This window comes from Pseudophryne corroboree, chromosome 5, assembly GCF_028390025.1.
Source record: "Pseudophryne corroboree isolate aPseCor3 chromosome 5, aPseCor3.hap2, whole genome shotgun sequence".
NCBI lineage: Eukaryota > Metazoa > Chordata > Amphibia > Anura > Myobatrachidae > Pseudophryne > Pseudophryne corroboree.
In genome coordinates, this window is record NC_086448.1 from 446562815 (window position 1) to 446578169 (window position 15355).

The window sequence follows — 15355 nt, forward strand, 5'->3', positions numbered from 1 at the left end:
TGAACTACCGCACTGTACACTGGTTGATAAAGAGATAGTAGTATACTCGTAACAACTAGTATGACGACGGTATAAAGAATGAAAAAAAAACCACGGTTAGGTGGTATATAATACAATTATGGTTGGACGGACTGCCTGCCGAGTGCCGACACAGAGGTAGCCACAGCCGTGAACTACCGCACTGTACACTGGTTGATAAAGAGATAGTAGTATACTCGTAACAACTAGTATGACGACGGTATAAAGAATGAAAAAAAAACCACGGTTAGGTGGTATATAATACAATTATGGTTGGACGGACTGCCTGCCGAGTGCCGACACAGAGGTAGCCACAGCCGTGAACTACCGCACTGTACACTGGTTGATAAAGAGATAGTAGTATACTCGTAACAACTAGTATGACGACGGTATAAAGAACGAAAAAAAAACCACGGTTAGGTGGTATATATTATAATACAATTATGGATGGACGGACTGCCTGCCGAGTTCCGACACAGAGGTAGCCACAGCCGTGAACTACCGCACTGTACACTGGTTGATAAAGAGATAGTAGTATACTCGTAACAACTAGTATGACGACGGTATAAAGAACGAAAAAAAAACCACGGTTAGGTGGTATATATTATAATACAATTATGGATGGACGGACTGCCTGCCGAGTTCCGACACAGAGGTAGCCACAGCCGTGAACTACCGCACTGTACACTGGTTGATAAAGAGATAGTAGTATACTCGTAACAACTAGTATGACTATGACGACGGTATAAAGAAAGAAAAAAAAAACCACGGTTAGGTGGTATATAATACAATTATGGATGGACGGACTGCCTGCCGAGTGCCGACACAGAGGTAGCCACAGCCGTGAACTACCGCACTGTACTGTGTCTGCTGCTAATATAGACTGGTTGATAAAGAGATAGTATACAATACTACTAATATACTGGTGGTCAGGCACTGGTCACCACTAGTCACACTGGCAGTGGCACTCCTGCAGCAAAAGTGTGCACTGTTTAATTTTAATATAATATTATTTATCATGTACTCCTGGCTCCTGCTATAACAACCTGCAGTGCTCCCCAGTCTCCCCCACAATTATAAGCTTTATATACAATACATTGATGTGCAGCACACTGGGCTGAGCAGTGCACACAGACTGAGTCACTGTGTGACTGTGTATCGTTTTTTTCAGGCAGAGAACGGATATATTAAATAAAACAAACAACTGCACTGTCTCTGGTGGTCACTGGTCACTGTGGTCGTCAGTCACTAAACTCTGTCTGCACTCTGCACTCTCTTCTAATCTACAGTATCACAGCAATCTCTCTCTCTCTCTCTCTCTCTTCTAAATCTAATCTAAATGGAGAGGACGCCAGCCACGTCCTCTCCCTATCAATCTCAATGCACGTGTGAAAATGGCGGCGACGCGCGGCTCCTTATATAGAATCCGAGTCTCGCGAGAATCCGACAGCGTCATGATGACGTTCGGGCGCGCTCGGGTTAACCGAGCAAGGCGGGAAGATCCGAGTCGCTCGGACCCGTGAAAAAAAAAGTGAAGTTCGTGCGGGTTCGGATTCAAAGAAACCGAACCCGCTCATCTCTAATTGATAATAGTGAAACTTATATTTTTGTATCACTCCTTACATTCCACCCTCTGCTCTCTGTGGTTTTGCACCATATACCTTGCAAGTTATATCCTGTATCAGTTATCATCTTAACATTTTCTAAACAAGAACAACATTTACCTATTAACTATATACCACATTTAAATCACCAAATATAATTTTAAAAAACATAAGCAAAGCATCCTTTTAGATGTAGGATATCTATGAGCAACATTTTTAATCCAGAAAATCAATTTGTTGTATTAAACCAGGATATCATATTTGTATCACTCCTTACACCACCAAAGAATTTGTAAATCTGAAGAACAAAAATAAACTCCTAGTGCAGTAAAACAGCACCTGTGCTGTGTGTTCAAATGGGTCAGTTGTAAGCACGTTTGCTGAGCTTCAGCTACCTAAATAGGTAGTTTGATGCTTATATACTGTATAATCCTTTCTTTATTTTCCTTTCATTTTTTAGATATATATCTCTGATAAAAATCAGTCAGGGTGTGCATTTTGAGCGTATTGTCAAGCATCTATAAAGCCTTTCTGAAAATTTTGGCCAATCTTTTATTTTATTGTACTTGTACATTTATTATAAATGAACAGTTTCTTATACAGCTCAGCATATTCCGTTGTGCTTTACAGTTGGAACAACAGTAATAGAACAAAACCGGGTAATAACACACAGGCATAGAGGTAGAAAGACCCTGCTCGCAAGCTTACAATCTGAAATTCTTGCCATGTAATTATAGAATTGTGTAATTTTTACACTACACTTTTGATTGTAAAGATGTTTAACAGCTTTGTATTTATCAGTAATAAAACACTATTAAGAAGTATGTTAAAAGTGACTGTTATTATCATTTATTACCAGTTATTTATATACCACAAACATTCGGCAGTGCTTTACAGAGTATATTTGACCATTCACATCAGTCCCTTACCCAGTTGAGCTTACAATCTATATTCCCTACCTCATGTACACACTAGGGTTTATTTTTTGTCAGGAGCCAATTAAATTAGCATTATAGTTTTGGATTGACTATCTTAATTTTTGTGTTAAAGGATATATGTATCAGTGCTGTCAAAGAAAAAGATATTGAAGCAAAACTGAAAAATGTCATCAATGAATGGAGTGCCCACGTTTTCACCTTCTCCCAGTTCAAGTCAAGAGGCGAATTGCTGCTAAAGGGGTCAGACACCTCTGAGAAAATTGCACTTATGGAAGACAGTCTCATGGTGTTAGGTTCTATTATGAGTAACAGGTAAACAGCACATCTCCAATATCTAATGTCTCGGGATCTTTGTAGAGTATCTGGCTCATTTAGTCATGGAATCGTCTTTATTACTTGTTAGTAATATATGAAAGCATAAAAGGGGCAATTTGTTTCTTAGGAAAGTATTTGCTGTAGATCAGATGCATTGTAATCATACAGTCTACGTAGCAGTTTAGCCCATGAAGGAACAATCACAGACTAGCCAAAAAAGCTGGTCGCTTAATGTATTTGTGCTTTTCAACAAAAGTAATGTTTGGCACACTTCTGGGACAAACGTCCAAAGGTGAGGCCTTTGAAAAATGTGTTGCCCATTACTGCAAAGTTGTGAGGACAAAACAATGGGCAGTGAAATGCATGCTTCACCACAAATGTAGCCAATGGTTGTGTCACTGGAAAACCTGTTAATCGGAATTCATATTCTCTTTTAACTATTTTGGGGTCTTAAGTTAAAACTGATTTCCTGTACAAAACATGACACTCAACCACAAACAAGGGCTTGTAAACTTTATGTCACACATATTGTGACAAAAGCTTATACCCTTATCTACGATGTGGCTTTAACCTTCCCCAATTATTATGCATTCAATCTTGAAACACTTTGAAGCACAGCGACACAAATGGACAGGCATGTGTATTGACACAATGCAATAGACAGAAGGAATAGTAGTTAGTTTAACTAATTACTGAAGCAGGGATCCATAGCAGTAACCACTGGCTATGGGTAGTAGCACAAATCTACTCCGAGCAAACCAATTGTGTTGTGAAATCAAGAAGGGCTGATTTGTCCATATTCACTATATGCTTTATTTCAAAAATAATTTTCTGCAGCGGGGTACACTGGGATTCCACAGGGAATACATTGGGGTGTAGAGTTGGATCTTGTTTCGAGGCACCAACAGGCTAAAGCTTTCACTGCTCCCAGGATGCACTGCACCGCCTCCTCTATAATCCCGCCTCCAGGCACTGGAGCTCAGTTTGTAAGTTAGTGCCTGCAGTGCAGGTCACTAACAGGTGGGGCTGCGCTAGGCAGCACTGAAAAGAGCTTTTTAAGAAGGCTTCAAGGGCCGCAGCACCTTATATGTCATTCTGACATACTGTGCTGTGCCTCCATCACCTCCCCAGCAGCACTGCATACTCCTGCGGCCGGGTTCCCGGGTACTTGCAGCGGAGGCGCACCAGTCATCAGGCACACCACCGCTGATTCTCTCCAGGATCGCGTGTCTGCACATCAGGGAGAAGGTAAGAGGGTCCCCAAAGTGGGACCCGCCAGTAAATCGCGGTCCAGTCGTGGTCCCAGGAGACAGACCGCGCCGCTGGCATGGACACTGTACTGTACAGGGACCCCACTATATACACCGGGTGGTCTTCAGTTTGCCGGCGGCCCGGCTCCCGACGACCAGCATACCGGCGCCGGAATCCCGACCGCCAGCATACCGACAGCTTTTCTCCCTCTTGGGAGTCCACAACCTCCCTGGAGGGAGAATAGATAGCGTGGATCGCCAGCGTGCCCGCAGCGTGGCGAGCGCAGCGTGGCGAGCGCAGCGTGCCCGCAAGCGGCTCATTTGCGCTCGCCCTGCTGTCGGTATGCCGGCGGTCGGGATTCCAGCGCCAATATGCTGGAAGCCGGGAGCCCGACCGCCGGCATAACATACTACACCCTATACACCAGGGCAGGGAGCACAGGTTGGATTTACTAAAATCCATTTTACATAGGCTCCACAGTACCCGGTGGTGAGGACCAGCATAGGGGATAAGGCGCTGACCTGTAGCCCCTTCCCCAGCTCTGGGTGCTATCTACTGCTGGTGTTCCCGCCCTGGAGCTGCATTTCACTCTCCCCCACTCCCTGACAGAGATTTTGGCACCATCTTTACACTGCTAGCTGGGCAGATCCCTGGGACTGCTGGGCACTGTCTCCTCTGTAAAGCCGCCTGTCTCATCAGCGCTGTGCATTTACAGACACTTAAGTATTCTACATGTCATTTTAGACAGTGTTCGTTAAGAACAAGTGTACTGCTATCTGAATATTTAATTCAAGTATTCTGTGATATACATCCAGTAGTTACTGTGCATTGTTATATCTATATTTATACATATCTATATGTAGTTTTACTAGTCCAGTGCAGTTTTATTGTTTATCTGTAATAACGTCTGCATTGTACCTGTGACTGAGTGTGCCTGTAGCTGCTGTGTGGATTAAATTCTCGTGTATCACACTACTTGCTATCACTGTATTCTGTACCCTGGGGGGGTAGGTGCATCACGGTCTCATTTATATATATAGTGCTACACAGTATATATTGTTCGGTATTTTTTTTCTTTGTATTTCAGTCACCTCATACCGCTTAAATCCTCTGTTTGTGCCCTATATTTACTGTCACATAACACAGGGGGTTATTTGTAGGTATAGTTTTTGTCTGGCTATGTTGGACTACTATTCGCTAAGGCTACATTCCCTACAATGTCTGCCACACAGGGCGGGAAATCCGCGACTGCTTCTGCATAATGCAGTGCTGGCACCACGGATTTACCTGAGGGGGAAGTTTTAACCGATGGTTCAGGCACTGGTTGCCATACACCTCCCAGTCAACCTGCAGCACCTGTGGCCAATCAGGACCCACCTTGGGCATTGTTCTCAAGTATGCTGAATAAACTTGTGACACGTCTTATGCCCCCTGTGGGACCTCCTGTGCCATTACAGCCACATATTATCCCTGTAGTTAATCTGCCTTGGTCGGACACTCTGTCTACCCAGTTACAACAACTAAATCAATCAAAAGTCTACCCCATGCCCCTCTGGGGTCAAGGGGTCATCTAAGCAGGCCATTTCTTCCTCACAATCCACTAATATTTCGGATGATTCTTCTGATGAGGATGGGGAAAATACTGATCATCAGACACTGATACAGCCACTTCTGATTAGGAATCTACAACCAAGGTTGATGTTCCTGACCTAGTGGAGGCTATTAAGCTGATTCTCCAAATAGATTATGAGATTGAGCCCACTACTGCATCTAAGAAACCTGATAAGTTCAAACGTCAGAAGGTTACTAAAGTAGTCTTACCACATTCTGACCATTTAATTGACATACGTCAACAATCCTGGGGGTCTCCAGGAAATAAATTTTCCCTGTCTAAAAAGATGCTAGCTCATTATCCTATCTCTGCGGAGTTGGTGGACTCTCATGTCGCCCGTCTTGTGGTGTAATCTACTCTGCTTGTCACCACTGACACCTCACTGAAGGAACCGACGGATAAGCGTGTGGAGGTATGCTTGAAGTCTATTTACTCCCCTACAGGTGCTGTACATAGACCCACTATGGCAGCCTCCTGGGCTGCAAGGAATTGAAGCATGGGTTCAGGCAATTGAGAATGAGCTGCCTCAGGATTTTTCTGACATTGCCAGACAATATCTGTCTTATATTACCACAGCCTCCCACTTTATTCAGGAGGCGGCCTCTGAGGCAGGTGTTATGGCAGCCAAGGCATCTACTATGTTTATCCTGGCTTGCCGTATTCTGTGGTTAAGGTCCTGGAAGGTGGACCTGGACTCCAAAAAGACCTTGGAGGTGCTCCCTTTTAAGGGAGACATTCTTTTTGGGGAGGATCTGAACAAGATTGTGACTGACTTAGCGACTGCTAAGACTGCGTTTCTCCCAGCTACTAACCCTTCGACTCTGAAGGCTAAGAGTACCACTTTTCGTTCCTTTCGACCTCCAGGGAAAGCAAAAGGTGAGGCGTACCTGAGACAGGCTTGTGCTTCCAAAACCACAAAGCCCAAATCTAAACAATCCTGGCCCGCCCGTCAGCCTGCTTTCAAACAAGACAAGCCTGCTGCATGACGGGTGGGAGGCCAACTTCTGCAGTTCTCCCAGGCCTGGTTAAAGATCACTTTGGATTCCTGGGTGTGGGAAGTTGTCTCTCACATGTACGCAATCTCTTTCAAGAGATGTCGCCCTTGCCTGTCTGTTCAACAGTTATCCCTTCGGATCCGTTGAAAGCGCAAGCTCTACACTTGGTTGTGCCATCCCTCCTGGACACAGGAGTGGTAGTGCCGGTACCTCTGTCCCAGATGGGCAGGGGGTATTATTCGACCCTGTTTCTAGTTCTGAAGCCAAATGGGTCCTTCCGTCCTATACTCAACCTCAAATCATTGAACAAATTTGTGAGAGTGTCCAAATTCCGTATGGAGACTCTGCGTTCTATTGTACTGGCCATGGAACCTGAAGACTATATGGTATCCCTGGACATACAGAATTCTTACCTGCATATACCTATTGCCTTATCGCATCAGCAATATCTGTGGTTTGCTATTAGCAACCTACATTATAAATTCCAGGTTCTGCCATTTGGACTGGCCACGGCCCTTCGAATCTTCACCAAGGTCATGGCCGTGATGGTGGCCGTTTTCTGCCGTCAGGGAATCGGGATTCCTACAAGCCCACGGGTGGCTTATCAACTGGAAAAAGTCCTCGCTGGTCCCTGCTCGGAGCATGGTACACCTGGGGCACTGCTGGACACACACAACCAGAGTGTCGATACACTAGGTGATGCAAGTACTAGGCCTCATGGTGTCAGCTTTCGACATGGTAGAGTACGCTCAATTTCATTCCCGCCCTCTGCAGCGGTTAATCCTTTCCAAGTGGGACGGCCTGCCTCATCGGGATCAGATCTCAAATCTCAAAGAGATCAAATCTCTTTGACTACCGAGGTTAGTCTGTCACTGAACTGGAGGATACAGGACCAGCAGTTGAGCAGGGGCCGTCTTTTCTGGATCAACAACTGGGTCCTCCTGACAACGGACGCCAGTCTGCGAGTTTGGGGTGCAGTGTTGGAGCAACACTCTCTCCAGGGTCGGTGTACCAGGGACGAATCTCTCCTCCCGATAAACATTCTGGAATTGCGGGCAGTATTCAGTGCATTGACACTGGCCCTGCCTTTGGTACAGAACAGGCCGGTTCAAGTACAATCAGACAACGCCACCACAGTGGCTTACATAAATCATCAAGGCGGCACTCAAAGCCGCATGGCAATGATGGAAGTGTCAAAAATCCTTCGTTGGGCGGAACGTCATCTGCCAGAAATATCGTCAGTATTCATTCTGGGAGTCCTCAACTGGGAAGCGGACTTCCTCAGTCATCAGGATGTGCACGCCAGGGACTTCTGGTGGGTGGACTGTGAGCAGCAGCTGCTTTTTACACGGGCTCCCTGGTCTCTGAGACAAAAGTGTCATCTCTGAGACTTATATAGCACCAGCACTCACCTCATTTCTGCGGCGCCATGACGGGGATATTGCAGGGAAGGAGCAGAGAGATCGCCGGCCCCCTGTACAGCCACATCACTGGAGTCAAGCCAGACGGCTATCACACACCGCAGCCTTCTGCACCCGCCACCATCTTGCGGCTCCCAGCTCTGCTGAGTGCACAACCGCGGGATCGGCGGATCTGGTTGCACCTTGGCCTCTGCCCGTGTCCAGGGTGAGGGGGTCAGTCTGCTTGGAGTAAGAGGAGTCTCACTGAATCCCCTGTACACACTGTGACCTGCATACTCTGGGGAGCTTGAAGTCCTAACAGCCATCTTGGTTCCTGGAACTTGACTACAGTGGTGGCTCTGCCCCACACTATACAGTAAGAGACTCATCAGTTTTTCTGTTATCCTAATCCTTCCTCCCCTGTGGCTGGGAGAAATATTCCCAGAAGAGCTAATTTTCTCTGTTTATGCACTGCACATTATAGACACAAATTGGGCAGCCTGACATTCCTTCACTGTCTACCACTAAGTGCATACCTTCATTATTCACTTTGTGATTTGCCTGCCTTATCAGGAGACTTGTCTGTATATAACCTCCCTGCCGTATACTACACCGGATCATTCAGGTTATATGCATATATTCTGTGCATATCTTGTTATACTCGACTTTATGGATACATTTATGGCAAAACAACAGAAAGCTAGCAGAGGAGGTGCGGTGGTTAAAACCAGAGATACCAGTGCCAATCCTTCGGCATCCACAAGCCCTTCTTTGTCACCCGGGAGAGACGATGTAATGGACGGAATAGCTGACCCTGACAAATTCAGCTCAACAGCCATTGCTAAGGCGCAGGAGATTTCTGATTTACTATCACCCTTGCTTGATAAAAAATTAGCTGGCCTTAAAGAATCCATTGAGTCGGCTATGTCGCAACTAAAGGACCATAACACTCGCATAGAGGAGGTGGAGCAACGCATCTCTACTGTAGAGGATGACCTCCTGGCTGCCCAAGCGATTATTAAGTCCCAGGAATCGGCTCTCACAGCAGTCCAGGAGAAGCTTGAGGACTTAGAAAATCGCAACCGTAGAAGTAATTTACGTCTAATCGGCCTGCCGGAGTCGGTCAAAATGGCAGATCTCATGTCGCTGGTTTCGGTCTGGCTACCAAAAGAATTGGACTGCTCTCCAGATTCAGGCTCTATTTTGGTAGAACGAGTACACAGGATTGGACCGGATCGCCCGAATGATCAACGTAGACCTCGGCCAGTAATATTAAAGTTTCTCAACTATACAGATAAAGTTCTAATTCTTGATGCTTACCGGAAATACAAAGATTTGTATTACCAAGGCAACAGATTATTGCTTTTTCAGGACTTCTCGTATCAGGTCGCCATGAAGAGACGAGAGTTCTCCCCTATCTGCAAGCTTCTTTCGATGCTGGCCTGCGCTTTGCCTTACTTTACCCGGCTAAGCTCCGTGTGTTCTACGCTGGTAAAAAAACATCTTCTTGAGTCCCCGCAAGCTGCGAAAATCTTTTTAAGTTCCCTCTCGGAAGCTTTGACGCCCGCTACGGCTGTAGCGGAGTGAATGACAAGACGATAGCTGCACAACACATTTTTCCTGTGATAAAATACCTGATTCCTCTTTGCATTTGAGGTTTTTCCAATATATGTTATTGTCATTGCTACTTATCCTTTTTCCACGTGCATGCCATATATGTCTCAGAGTCTTAGATATGTTATACATGGTCACTGTTATTCATGTTCTCCCTCCCCACTATCTTTTCCTTCCCCTTTTCTTCTCTACTCAAATCCGTTCATTTGTTATTGGGAATATGGGGCTCTATGAGTCTCACCTTTTGGTTCTTAAAATGTTAAAATGGTATAGGACTGTATTTTGGACACTCTTCTTTGTAAAAGAATTTCAGAGGATGTGCACGCCAGAGAGTGCAGTCTTCATTCGGAAGTCTTTCAACTCCTGGTGGACAAATGGGGTCTACGAGACCTGATGGTGTCTCGACACGATCACAAGGTTCCGGTCTTCGGATCAAGGACAAGGGATCCTCAAGCAGCGATCGTGGATGCATTGGCAATTCCATAGAACTTTCAGCTGCCATACGTGTTCCCTCCATTGTCACTCCTGCCCAGTGTAATACGGAAGTTCAAGCAAAAAGGAGGAATACTACTTCTAGTCGCTCCAGCGTGGTCCAGACGGCATTGGTTCTCAGACCTGCAGTGTCTAACGAGCGTGCGTCCTCTTCTACTTCCTCAATGCCCAGACCTCCTCGTTCAGGGCCCTTGTTTCTACCCGGACCTGGCTAGACTGGCTTTGACGGCATGGCTTTTGAGACTTCACTCCTGAGGGCCAAAGGATTCTCCGAGGTGTTTATTCAAACTATGATGAAGGCCCGCAAACCGGCTTCTGCACGGATCTATTACAGGGTTTTGAATTCTTACTTCACCTGGTGTGCTGCTAAGCATTATGATGCATACACGTTCAGAACTTCCAGACTTTTGGCTTTTCTCTGACGTCCTAGTGGATGCTGGGAACTCCGTAAGGACCATGGGGAATAGACGGGCTCCGCAGGAGACTGGGCACTCTATAAGAAAGATTTGGTACTATCTGGTGTGCACTGGCTCCTCCCTCTATGCCCCTCCTCCAGACCTCAGTTAGATTTCTGTGCCCGGCCCGAGCTGGTTGCACACTAGGAGCTCTCCAGAGCTTCTAGAAAGAAAGTTTAAATTAGGTTTTTTATTTTACAGTGAGACCTGCTGGCAACAGGCTCACTGCATCGAGGGACTAAGGGGAGAAGAAGCGAACCTTCCTGCTTGCAGCTAGCTTGGGCTTCTTAGGCTACTGGACACCATTAGCTCCAGAGGGATCGACCGCAGGACCCGTCCTTGGTGTTCGTTCCCGGAGCCGCCCGCCGTCCCCCTTACAGAGCCAGAAGCATGAAGATGGTCCGGAAAATCGGCGGCAGAAGACTTCAGTCTTCACCAAGGTAGCGCACAGCACTGCAGCTGTGCGCCATTGCTCCTCATACACACTTCACACTCCGGTCACTGAGGGTGCAGGGCGCTGGGGGGGGGGGGGGGGGGGCGCCCTGAGAAGTAATAATATCACCTTGGCTGGCAAAATAACCACAATATATAGCCCCAGAGGCTATATATGTGGTAATTACCCCTGCCAGAATACAGAAAAATGCGGGAGAAAAGTCAGCCGAAAAAGGGGCGGAGCCATCTCCCTCAGCACACCGGCGCCATTTTCTCTTCACAGTGTAGCTGGAAGACAGCTCCCCAGGCTCTCCCCTGTAGTTTTCAGGCTCAAAGGGTTAAAAAGAGAGGGGGGGCACTAAATTTAGGCGCAATATTGTTTATACAAGCAGCTATTGGGGAAAATTCACTCAGTGATAGTGTTTATCCCTACATTATATAGCGCTCCGGTGTGTGCTGGCATACTCTCTCTCTGTCTCCCCAAAGGGCTGTGTGGGGTCCTGTCCTCAGTCAGAGCATTCCCTGTGTGTGTGCGGTGTGTCGGTACGGCTGTGTCGACATGTTTGATGAGGAGGCTTATGTGGAGGCGGAGCAGATGCCGATAAATGAGATGTCGCCCCCTGTGGGCCGACACCAGAGTGGATGGATAGGTGGAAGGTATTAACCGACAGTGTCAACTCCTTACATAAAAGGCTGGATGACGTAACAGCTATGGGACAGCCGGCTTCTCAGCCCGCGCCTGCCCAGGCGTCTCAAAGGCCATCAACGCTCCCTCAGATGGCAGACACAGATATCGACACGGAGTCTGACTCCAGTGTCGACGAGGTTGAGACATATACACAATCCACTAGGAACATCCGTTACATGATCCCGGCAATAAAAAATGTGTTACACATTTCTGACATTAACCCAAGTACCACTAAAAACAAAAAAGGGTTTTATGTGTGGGGAGAAAAAGCAGGCAGTGTTTTGTTCCCCCATCAAATGAGTGAATGAAGTGTGAAAAAGCTTGGGTTCCCCCGATAAGAAACTGGTAATTTCTAACAAGTTACTGATGGCGTACCCTTTCCCGCCAGAGGATAAGTTACGCTGGGAGATATCCCCTAGGGTGGATAAGGCGCTCACACGTTTGTCAAAAAAGGTGGCACCGCCGTCTTAGGATACGGCCACTTTGAAGGTACCTGCTGATAAATAGCAGGAGGCTATCCTGAAGTCTGTATTTACACACTCAGGTACTAGACTGAGACCTGCAGACTGCTGCAGCGTGGTCTGTACCCCTTTCAAACAGGGATACTATTTTGCGAACATAAGACGTCGTCTTATATATGAGGGATGCACAGAGGGATATTTTGCCGGCTGGCATCCAGAATTATTGCAATGTCCATTCTGTCAGGAGGGTATTAGAGACCCGACACTGGACAGGTGATGCTGACTTTAAAAGGCACATAGAGCCTTATAAGGGTGAGGAATTGTTTGGGGATGGTCTCTGGGACCTCGTATCCACAGCAACAGCTGGGATGAAATTTTTTTACCTCAGGTTTCCTCACAGCCTAAGAAAAGCACTGTATTATCAGGTACAGTCCTTTCGGCTTCAGAAAAGCAGGCGGGTCAAAGGCGCTTCCTTTCTGCACACGAGGGAAGAGGGAAAAAGCTGCACCAGCAGCCAGTTCCCAGAATCAAAATTCTTCCCCTGCTTCCTCTGAGTCCACCGCATGATGCGGGGGCTCCACATGCGTAGCCAGGTACGTTGGGGGGCCGCCTCAAAAATTTCAGCGATCAGTGGGCTCGCTCACAGGTGGATCCCTGGATCCTTCAAGTAGTATCTCAGGGGTACAAGCTGGAAGTCGAGGCGTCTCCCCCCCGCCGTTTTCCTCAAATCTGCCTTGCCGACAACTCCCTCAGGCAGGGAGGCTGTGCTAGAGGCAATTCACAAGCTTGTATTCCCAGCAGGTGATAGTCAAGGTGCCCCTACTTCAACAAGGACGGGGTTACTATTCCACACTGTTTGTGGTACCGAAACCAGACGGTTCGGTGAGACCCATTTTAAATTTGAAATCCTTGAACACTTACATAACAAAATTCAAGTTCAAGATGGAATCGCTCAGGGCGGTTATTGCAAGCCTGGACGAGGGGGATTACATGGTATCCCTGGACATCAAGGATGCTTACCTGCATGTCCCCATTTACCTTCCTCACCAGGAGTACCTCAGATTTGTGGTACAGAATTGCCATTACCAATTCCAGACACTACCGTTTGGACTGTCCACGGCACCGAGGGTGTTTACCAAAGTAATGGCAGAAATGATGATACTCCTTCAAAAAAAGGGAGTTTTAATTATCCCGTACTTGGACGATCTCCTTATAAAGGCGAGGTCCAGGGAGCAGTTACTGGTCGGAGTAGCACTATCTCGGGAAGTGCTACAACAGCATGGCTGGATTCTAAACATTCCAAAGTCATCATCTCTAGTCAGAGACAAGGACCTTCCAGTGGGACCTCTTGGACAAGTGGTCGGGATCGCATCTTCAGATGCATCAACTGATAACCCTGTCTCCAAGGACCAGGGTGTCTCTACTGTGGTGGCTGCAGAGTGCTCATCTTCCAGAGGGCCGCAGTTTCGGCATACAGGACTGGGTCCTGGTGACCACGGATGCCAGCCTTCGAGGCTGGGGAGCAGTCACACAGGGAAGAAACTTCCAAGGACTATGGTCAAATCAGGAGACTTCCCTGCACATAAATATTCTGGAACTGAGGGCCATTTACAATGCCCTAAGTCAGGCAAAACCCCTGCTTCGAAACCAGCCGGTACTGATCCAGTCAGACAACATCACGGCAGTCGCCCATGTGAACCGACAGGGCGGCACAAGAAGCAGGATGGCGATGGCGGAAGCCACAAGGATTCTCCGATGGGCGGAAAATCACGTCTTAGCACTGTCAGCAGTGTTCATTCCGGGAGTGGACAACTGGGAAGCAGACTTCCTCAGCAGACACGACCTACACCCGGGAGAGTGGGGACTTCATCCAGAAGTCTTCCTACTGTTGGTAAACCGTTGGGAAAGGCCACAGGTGGACATGATGGCGTCCCGCCTCAACAAAAGAGATATTGCGCCAGGTCAAGGGACCCTCAGGCGATAGCTGCGGACGCTCTAGTGACACCGTGGGTGTACCAGTCGGTTTATGTGTTCCCTCCTCTGCCTCTCATACCAAAGGTACTGAGACTAATAAGAAAACGAGGAGGAAAAACGATACTCGTGGTTCCGGATGGGCCAAGAAGAGCTTGGTACCCAGAACTTACAGAAATAATATCAGAGGACCCATGGCCTCTACCGCTCAGACAGGATCTACTACAGCGGGGGCCCTGTCTGTTCCAAGACTTACCGCGGCTGCGTTGGACGGCATGGCGGTTGAATTCCGGATCCTAAACCATAAGGGCATTCCGGAGGAAGTCATTCCTACGCTGATAAAAGCCAGGAAAGTAGTAACCGCAAACCATTATCACCGTATTTGGCGAAAATTGGTTGCGTGGTGTGAGGCCAGGAAGGCCCCAACAGAGGAATTTCAGCTGGGTCGTTTTCTGCACTTCCTACAGTCGGGAGTGACTATGGGCCTAAAATTGGGTTCCATTAAAGTCCAGATTTCGGCTCTGTCGATTTTCTTCCAGAAAGAACTGGCTTCACTGCCTGAAGTTCAGACTTTTGTAAAGGGAGTGCTACATATTCAGCCCCCCTTTGTGCCTCCTGTGGCACCGTGGGATCTCAACGTGGTGTTGAGTTTCCTGAAATCACATTGGTTTGAGCCACTTAAAACTGTGGATCTGAAATATCTCACGTGGAAAGTGGTCATGTTATTGGCCTTGGCTTCGGCCAGGCGTGTGTCAGAATTGGCGGCTTTGTCATGTAAAAGCCCTTATCTGATTTTCCATATGGATAGGGCAGAATTGAGGACTCGTCCCCAGTTTCTCCCTAAGGTGGTATCAGCTTTTCACTTGAACCAACCTATTGTAGTGCCTGCGGCTACTAGGGACTTGGAAGATTCCAAGTTACTGGACATAGTCAGGGCCTTAAAATTATATTTCCAGGACGGCTGGAGTCAGGAAAACTGACTCGCTTCTTATCCTGTAGGCACCCAACAAAATAGGTGCTCCTGCTTCTAAGCAGACTATTGCTCGCTGAATTTGTAGCACAATTCAGCTGGAGCATTCTGCGGCTGGATTGCCGCATCCTAAATCAGT

General features: G+C 47.2%; 1 protein-coding gene across 1 annotated transcript in view; it reads left to right on the plus strand.

Moving 5' to 3' along the window:
• Nucleotides 1–15355, plus strand: part of LOC134929613 (dynein axonemal heavy chain 5-like) — an 837675-nt gene that overhangs the window by 316017 nt on the left and 506303 nt on the right. The window contains exon 35 of the mRNA XM_063925200.1: nucleotides 2673–2872. Within this exon, the coding sequence (XP_063781270.1) occupies nucleotides 2673–2872 (200 nt within the window). The remainder of the gene's footprint in view (nucleotides 1–2672; nucleotides 2873–15355) is intronic.